Source organism: Phyllobates terribilis, unplaced genomic scaffold, assembly GCF_046119375.1.
Source record: "Phyllobates terribilis strain yellow unplaced genomic scaffold, ASM4611937v1 Scaffold_83__1_contigs__length_6671269, whole genome shotgun sequence".
In the NCBI taxonomy this organism is placed as follows: Eukaryota; Metazoa; Chordata; class Amphibia; order Anura; family Dendrobatidae; genus Phyllobates; species Phyllobates terribilis.
Window position 1 is genome coordinate 4,558,370 of NW_027362843.1, and position 9,733 is coordinate 4,568,102.

General features: G+C 33.9%; 1 protein-coding gene across 1 annotated transcript; it reads right to left on the reverse strand.

Annotated features, from left to right (window-relative positions):
* Window positions 1-1,257: 1,257 nt before the first annotated feature.
* Window positions 1,258-7,459, reverse strand: LOC141197286 (uncharacterized). The gene is made up of 2 exons (XM_073662674.1): window positions 6,944-7,459; window positions 1,258-2,981 (listed from the first exon to the last, which is right to left on the reverse strand). The coding sequence occupies exon 2, from the start codon at window positions 2,825-2,827 to the stop codon at window positions 1,568-1,570; it is 1,260 nt and encodes a 419-aa protein (XP_073518775.1). The 5' UTR covers window positions 2,828-2,981; window positions 6,944-7,459; the 3' UTR covers window positions 1,258-1,567.
* Between the last annotated feature and the right edge of the window lie 2,274 nt (window positions 7,460-9,733).

Consider the following 9,733-nt stretch of genomic DNA (forward strand, 5'->3'; position numbering starts at 1 on the left):
TTAATTTGTTTTATCCTATGCTTTATTAAATTGTATTCATGTAGTTTTAGCCTATGCTTTATTAAATTGTATTTATGTTGTTTTATCCTATGCTTTATTAAATTGTATTTATGTTGTTTTATCCTATGCTTTATTAAATTGTATTTATGTTGTTTTATCCTATGCTTTATTAAATTGTATTTATGTTGTTTTATCCTATGCTTTATTAAATTGTATTTATGTTGTTTTAACCTATGCTTTATTAAATTTTATTTATGTTGTTTTATCCTATGCTATATTAAATTGTATTTATGTTGTTTTATCCTATGCTTTATTAAATTGTATTTATGTTGTTTTATCCTATGCTTTATTAAATTTTTATTTATGTTGTTTTATCCTATGCTTTATTAAATTTTATTTATGTTGTTTTATCCTATGCTTTATTAAATTGTATTTATGTTGTTTTATCCTATGCTTTATTATATTGTATTTAATTTGTTTTATCCTATGCTTTATTAAATTGTATTCATGTAGTTTTAGCCTATGCTTTATTAAATTGTATTTATGTTGTTTTATCCTATGCTTTATTAAATTGTATTTATGTTGTTTATCCTATGTTTCATTAAATTGTATTTATGTTGTTTTATCCTCTGCTTTATTAAATTGTATTTATGTTGTTTTGTCCTATGCTTTATTAAATTGTATTTATGTTGTTTTATCCTATGCTTTATTAAATTGTATTTCTGTGGTTTTATCCTATGCTTTATTAAATTGTATTTATGTTGTTTTATCCTATGCTTTATTAAATTGTATTTATGTTGTTTTATCCTATGCTTTATTAAATTGTATTTATGTTGTTTTATCCTATGCTTTATTAAATTGAATTTATGTTGTTTTATCCTATGCTTTATTAAATTGTATTTATGTTGTTTTATCCTATGCTTTATTATATTGTATTTAATTTGTTTTATCCTATGCTTTATTAAATTGTATTCATGTAGTTTTAGCCTATGCTTTATTAAATTGTATTTATGTTGTTTTATCCTATTGTTAGGATCATTCAGCCATGGAGGGTCCTTGTTGGAGTCGGGGTATCCCCGTAACAAGAAATACACAGACACGTAGTGTATAATCAAGTACTGGGAAGCCCCTGAGCGCGCCTGCCTCTATTGGAGCTGTCCCTTTTATTTATACTAATAATCTTAGTTTGTTGTCATACATGCGCAGTAAAATGCCTTTGTTCTACAAGCAGCGAAATAATGATTCATTACAGTGGAATGTTAATAAGAAAGTTTCATAAAAAGTGTTAATTCATAGCAGTAGAAGGTTACTGAGACAGCTAAAAACAGGTTACAATCTAGTTTCCGGGCGTCAGTCCAAATGTCCAGATAAGGAAAGAATTACTTCATCTGTGTCTTACATCGTAATCTTGCGTGAAGCATCACTCCCATCATCCTCTCAGTCCCCCCTTTGATTCTTCCTTATGGACTTTTGGTAGAAAACCTGGTCCGGGAGTTCTTTTCTTTCATATTCTTGAGTCCGTGTTACAAAGCTTATTTATGCATATTAAAATAATTTTTAATCCTATTTAAAACACTACATATATGACTACTATAATTAGCACAATCTGTAATATACCTTGCAGAATTCCAGCCACCCAACCTCCAATACCCTTAAACCAGTTCTTTGGGTTGAGAAAGGAGAAGGTGTCTGACCACCAGCTATCTTTATTTTGGTCATTGTGTCTGTCATATTCATCCCACATCTGCATCAACATTGGATACACAAAGAAAGTGCTGAATATTTTATTAGGAATTCCCATTTGGACCACATGTGGCCTACCTGAAGGTCTAGGCGAGTTGTCGGCTGCTCTTTTGTATAGTGTGTGTTTAGGTACTGCTTGCATATCTACCTGCTGATTCTGAACTATAAATGTGGCCGGTGTTAAGCGTCCTAGAGTACATGTACCTTTTATTCCTACTGGGAGCCATTTGTATGCTCCATTTCCACAAATCCAGAAGGTTCCTTCAGGCAGATCCCATATTGCAGAGTGTTGGAGCACCAACCTATGTACCAAATCTAAAAATTTAGATACATTCTGAAGTATACACCAAGGGGGTTTTTGACCTAATGGACTACAGTATCCTGCATCTGGATTTTCACAAGTCGGTGTACCTGGGTCATATGCACTTGACTCATTACATAATATATTACCTGGTATTTTTGAACATGTATCATTGTTTCCATCGGGGAATAATTGTGAATATTTCCAACCATTATTGTGTATGTATTTTTCTACTATATCAGGTTTAAAAGGTTGAGAAGAAGATATTGTGCTACTAAAACTGAGTTGTATATTTTCTGTAGGAATTAACCCTAAGTCTGTTAGTCCCGTCTTATTTCTAGGAACCCATACACCTCCTTTAAACGCTAAATATTGTAAGTTGTCTATTTTTCCGGTCATATTACCTTGCCACCAGGGAAATCCCACCCACCCCACAACTGGGATGGCAACAGTAGTGTTCCATAATCTAGAATTAACGGTTTGGTTATTTGCTAATTTGTCTGAGCAATTAGTCCATGTAAACACTTCCTCAGGGGTCATGGGTACGGCCAGGAAGGGTATGCTCGTGGCTGATATCGGAGAATGCGTACAAATCCAACAGTCTGCTATTTTCTGTCCGCCATCGAGCAGCCCGTTTACCAATGTCTCATGATGTTTTATAAATTTATTATCTGTAGGTTTTGGGGAACTTAGTTTATCCCACAGGTCTCCCTGATCTATCGTTATAGCTAACACAAGTACAATCACCACTATTTCTTTTTGCAATGGCTTGCATGTACCCATGCTGATTTTCCTTCCAATTTTACTGCAGTTGGAGTTGTCAATAACACCTGATATGGACCCTCAAATCTGGGTTCTAGCGTTCTTCTGTTATGTCTTTTTACGTAGACTTCGTCTCCTGGTTGCAGCTTGTGCGTTCCCTCAATGGAATCTGGATCTGGAATGGAAGAGAACACTAAAGAGTGTATTTTAGACACATGCTTACATAAATTTTGTACATAAGCAGTTAAGCTTTCAGTTTCTAACATTAAAGTCTGTGGGAAATACAATCCTGTATTGGCAACTCTACCAAACAATATTTCATGGGGGGTGAGTTTGCTCTTTCCCTGGGGGGTGTTCCTGACTGAATACAATGCTATTGGGAGACACTCAGTCCATGGTTTCTGTGTTTCTGCCATGGCTTTCTGTATTTTTAACTTAAGTGTTCCATTCATTCTCTCAACCTTACCAGAACTCTGTGGGTGGTAAGGGGTGTGTAGTTCACTTTTTATACACAACATTTTCATTACATTCTGAAAGATCTCTCCAGTAAAATGTGTACCTCTATCTGACTCGATCACTTCTGGGATACCATAACGGGGTACCAGTTCATGTGCTATTTTTACTGCAGTGACTTTAGCCGTGGCTGTATGAACTGGATAAGCCTCTGGCCACCCCGAAAACATGTCCACACATACCAGTACATACTCATAGTGTCCATGCTTAGGCATCTGGATGTAATCGATCTGAAGTCTCTGGAACGGATATAGTGGTCTTACATGGTGCTTCTGGGGGGTCTTAACAGTCTGTCCTGGATTGTGGGCTAAACAGATTTCACAAGAACCACATTTTGCTCGAGCTACCTGGCCGAACCCTGGGGCTAACCACTTCTGTCTGACCCTCTGTATCATACCGTTTGCAGACACATGTGTAGGTCCGTGGGCTTCACTGACCACAACAGGGTACCATGCTCGGGGGAGACAAAGCTCATCTCCTTTTTTCCATAGTCCTTCTTTTTCTTCTGCCCCCTGTTTCTGCCACTCTTCTTTTTCTTCTCTACTCACCTGCTGGTGGGCTTCTTTGAGCCGTGTAATTAAGTCAAATTCTGATACTGCACTAATAGTGTGGTCAGTTGTCAGAGGTTTTACTGCAGCTCGCTTAGCAGCCTTGTCGGCTCGGTCATTACCCCTAGCTATCTCGGTGTCGAGTCTTACATGTGCAGGTACTTTTATTACTGCTACTTGTTTGGTTAAGGCAGCTGATTCTAGGATTTGTCTAATCATTTGTCCATGTTTTACTGGTTGACCTGAAGCTGTCATATAACCTCTAGCTCTCCATATACATCCAAAATCATGTACAATACCATATGCATATCAGTAAAAATATTAGCGGTTTTTTCTTTTGCTAACTGTAATGCTCGTATTAGAGCTAATAGTTCAGCTTCCTGGGCTGAACAGCTGGCCTGCATTGGCTCAGCTTCAATAACATCATGATCTGATACAATGGCATAACCTGTGTGAAAGTTACCAGTTTCATCTGCATGCCTGCTACCATCTATATACATATGTAGGTCTGGATTGTCAAGAGGGGTGTCCTGTACATTAGGTAGCCCTTGTGTTTCTTGTTCTATACACTGTAAGCAATCATGTATTATATTGTCTTGTTCGTGGTATTGTAAAAAATTTTCATCTTCGTCTTCCTGACCTCCTTCCACTCCCCCCTTTGTCTCTAGTGGTAACAGAGTGGCTAAATTTAGAGACAATATGCGGCGAAAAGTGAGGTTTGGTGGCATTAGTAAGGAGCATTGTAATCTAAGATGTCTAGCCATTGAAATGTGTTTTGGCAATACCTGATTCAGTATGCCATGTACATCATGTGTAGTTTGTACTATTAAGGCATGGTCTAGTACTATTTCTGAGGCTTTTTCTACCAAAAGAGAGACAGCTGCTACTACTCTGACACATGATGGTGCAGCTTTGGTAACATTATCTAATTGAGCAGAATAGTATGCGACAGGTCTTTGTTTATTTTCATGTTTCTGTGTTAGTACTCCTGTAGCATGATTAGACATTTCCGCAGCCATTAATTGGAATGGTTTGGCGTAGTCTGGGATTCCCAAGGCCGGGGCTGACATGAGACCTTTCTTGAGGTCTTGAAAGGCTATGAGCGCTGATTCAGTTAACTGGAAAGGTTCGATTTTTAAACAATCATATAGAGGTTGCATAAGCTGACTAGCATGTATAACCCATTGTCTGCAGTGTGATACTATTCCCAAAAATGCTCTTAATGTTTTGTAGTTCTTGGGAGGAACAAGATCTCTAATGATTTTTAGTCTGTCGGCGGTGAGGTGCCGAATACCTTGTGAAATGCAGTGTCCTACAAATACTACCGTAGTCATACAAAGTTGTACTTTTTTCTTGTTAACTTTACAGCCCATGTCTGCTAGAAATATTAACAACCTTATTGTGTTGCTGTTTGCGGACTCTTGAGCAGGGGCACATAACAATAGGTCATCAACATATTGAAGAATTACAACCTCATCCGTAGGTTTGAAATTTTGAAGAACTGATCTCATAGCTTCTGAGTACAAGGTAGGTGAATGTATCATACCCTGTGGTAATCTTGTCCATGCTAATTGTCTATTCTTAAATGTAAATGCAAACAGTTTGTAACAGTCTGGGTGTAATGGTACTGAAAAAAATGCATTTGATAAGTCTATGACAGAAAATACTCGTGCTGTTGCTGGGATCTGTGATAGCAACGTGTGTGGATTTGGCACAACAGGAGTAATAGGTTCCAAAATTTTATTTATCTCTCTTAAATCATGTACCATCCGGTACCTAGCAGCTGACCCCTCAGTAGATTTCTTTTTTACGGGGTACAACGGTGTATTGGCTGGTGACTTTACTTCTATCAGTACTCCAGTTTTTAGATAATCTTTTATCTGTTCTCCTATGGCGTGTTCTTGTTGGGCACTAATAGGATACTGTCTCAATTGGGGTAGTGTCACACCTGGAACAGGAGTGACTTTTACAGGAGCTATTGGCATTAGTCCTACATCGGTGTCATGTTGTGCCCATAATTTTTCTGGTACCTCAGAAAGATCTAAAATAATTTGGGTAGGGGCAGGATCTTTCTCATCCTCTAAGGCTTGGACTTTTACAATGTTTTCTAGAGACTCTTGGTCATCAGGCACCAAAATTTGGACTCTACCATCCTTTGTCTCTTACCACTCCTGCTTTTCTAGCCCGAATGTCCTCCCATAGTTTCCTGTTAAACCTGTCATGCCTTGCTACCTGAAAAGTTTTGCAAACTTTCCCTAAATTCTTAGTTGCTTCTACACCACACCTTTCTTTCACGATTGTATAGACATCTTGTTCATCATTTGTGGTCTTAGTCTGTTTGTTGCCCATTTTTCCTGACTATTCTTACCTTAGGAGGCTTTTTGGGTTAGATAAAATATATTCTATATTTTACCTTTCCTCGTTACCTATTCTGTCCTAAGGAGCCAGTATCTTGTTGCCCATTTTTCCTGACTATTCCTACCTTAGGAGGCTTTTTGGGTTAGATAAAATATATTCTATATTTTACCTTTCCTCGTTACCTATTCTGTCCTAAGGAGCCAGTATCTGAAACGGTTTCTCTGGACCGTTTTGTCTGAAGTGTAGAGTAATTCTAACACACATATATATGGCAACAAGGGCAAGACCAACAATACATAAAATGAACCATACAGTCTCCATTATATATCGTGTCCCTGGAGTATTATCATTACTTCCATGGGCTCATTCTGTCAATCTCTTATCCGTCAAAAAGGAGGACAAAGGTTCGGGAGTTAAGCGTGAGCGAAGGTTTCCCCGAAAGGACACAACCTTATGACTCAGTTAGGCAATCTCCGTAATACTTATGTCATCTACCTTAGTGCGGCTTATGAGGCTATTCCCGACATCCACATCTCTTTCATACCATCCGTTTCATAACCTTCTCTGACCTCTCCTTCGGCAGATCCTACAGTATATACATGAATGACCCGAGCTATAGGTATCCTTCTCTACTAGTTCCTCAATCCCAACACAAGATATGCATGAAATTTACGGACTATCGCAGAGCAGATGTAAGAGAACTAACAGTGTCTCTTACCTGGCCAGGTTTGTCATCTGCTGTTCCGATGTCCCAATCTCAGCGGTTACTCGTGCCGGTCGATGAACTTGAAGGAATACGCAGACCTCGGGTCCCTGTTTCGGGCGCCAGGAAATGTTAGGATCATTCAGCCATGGAGGGTCCTTGTTGGAGTCGGGGTATCCCCGTAACAAGAAATACACAGACACGTAGTGTATAATCAAGTACTGGGAAGCCCCTGAGCGCGCCTGCCTCTATTGGAGCTGTCCCTTTTATTTATACTAATAATCTTAGTTTGTTGTCATACATGCGCAGTAAAATGCCTTTGTTCTACAAGCAGCGAAATAATGATTCATTACAGTGGAATGTTAATAAGAAAGTTTCATAAAAAGTGTTAATTCATAGCAGTAGAAGGTTACTGAGACAGCTAAAAACAGGTTACAATCTAGTTTCCGGGCGTCAGTCCAAATGTCCAGATAAGGAAAGAATTACTTCATCTGTGTCTTACATCGTAATCTTGCGTGAAGCATCACTCCCATCATCCTCTCACTATGCTTTATTAAATTGTATTTATGTTGTTTATCCTATGTTTCATTAAATTGTATTTATGTTGTTTTATCCTCTGCTTTATTAAATTGTATTTATGTTGTTTTGTCCTATGCTTTATTAAATTGTATTTATGTTGTTTTATCCTATGCTTTATTAAATTGTATTTCTGTGGTTTTATCCTATGCTTTATTAAATTGTATTTATGTTGTTTTATCCTATGCTTTATTAAATTGTATTTATGTTGTTTTATCCTATGCTTTATTAAATTTTTATTTATGGTGTTTTATCCTATGCTTTATTAAATTGTATTTATGTTGTTTTATCCTATGCTTTATTAAATTGTATTTATGTTGTTTTAACCTATGCTTTATTAAATTGTATTTATGTTGTTTTATCCTATGCTTTATTAAATTGTATTTATGTTATTTTGACCTATGCTTTACTAAATTGTATTTATGTTGTTTTATCCTGTGCTTTATTAAATTGTATTTATGTTGTTTTAACCTATGCTTTATTAAATTGTATTTATGTTGTTTTATCCTATGCTTTATTAAATTGTATTTATGTTGTTTTATCCTATGCTATATTAAATTGTATTTATGTTGTTTTATCCTATGCTTTATTAAATTGTATTTTTGTTGTTTTAACCTATGCTTTATTAAATTGTATTTATGTTGCTTTAACATATGCTTTATTAAATTGTATTTATGTTTTTTTGTCTTATGCTTTATTAAATTGTATTTATGTTGTTTTATCCTGTGCTTTATTAAATTGTATTTATGCTGTTTTAACCTATGCTTTATTAAATTGTATTTATGTTGTTTTATCCTATGCTTTATTAAATTGTATTTATGTTGCTTTAACCTATGCTTTATTAAATTGTATTCATGTTGTTTTATCTTATGCTTTATTAAATTGTATTTATGTTGTTTTATCCTATGCTTTATTAAATTGAATTTATGTTGTTTTATCCTATGCTTTATTATATTGTATTTAATTTGTTTTATCCTAAGCTTTATTAAATTGTATTTATGTAGTTTTAGCCTATGCTTTATTAAATTGTATTTATGTTGTTTATCCTATGCTTTATTAAATTGTATTTATGTTGTTTATCCTATGTTTCATTAAATTGTATTTATGTTGTTTTATCCTATGCTTTATTAAATTGTATTTATGTTGTTTTGTCTATACTTTATTAAATTGTATTTATGTTGTTTTATCCTCTGCTTTATTAAATTGTATTTATGTTGTTTTATCCTATGCTTTATTAAATTGTATTTATGTTGTTTTAACCTATGCTTTATTAAATTGTATTTATGTTGTTTTATCATATGCTTTATTAAATTGTATTTATGTTGTTTTATCCTATGCTTTATTAAATTGTATTTATGTTTTTTTATCCTATGCTTTATTAAATTTTTATTTATGTTGTTTTATCCTATGCTTTATTAAATTGTATTTATGTTGTTTTATCCTATGCTTTATTAAATTGTATTTATGTTGTTTTATCCTATGCTTTATTAAATTATATTTATGTTGTTTTATCCTATGCTTTATTAAATTGTATTCATGTTGTTTTATCTTATGCTTTATTAAATTGTATTTATGTTGTTTTATCCTATGCTTTAAAAAATTGAATTTATGTTGTTTTATCCTATGCTTTATTATATTGTATTTAATTTGTTTTATCCTATGCTTTATTAAATTGTATTTATGTAGTTTTAGCCTATGCTTTATTAAATTGTATTTATGTTGTTTTATCCTCTGCTTTATTAAATTGTATTTATGTTGTTTTGTCCTATGCTTTATTAAATTGTATTTATGTTGTTTTATCCTATGCTTTATTAAATTGTATTTCTGTGGTTTTATCCTATGCTTTATTAAATTGTATTTATGTTGTTTTAACCTATGCTTTATTAAATTTTATTTATGTTGTTTTATCCTATGCTTTATTAAATTGTATTTATGTTGTTTTATCCTATGCTTTATTAAATTGTATTTATGTTGTTTTATCCTATGCTTTATTAAATTTTTATTTATGTTGTTTTATCCTATGCTTTATTAAATTTTATTTATGTTGTTTTATCCTATGCTTTATTAAATTGTATTTATGTTGTTTTATCCTATGCTTTATTATATTGTATTTAATTTGTTTTATCCTATGCTTTATTAAATTGTATTCATGTAGTTTTAGCCTATGCTTTATTAAATTGTATTTATGTTGTTTTATCCTATGCTTTATTAAATTGTATTTATGTTGTT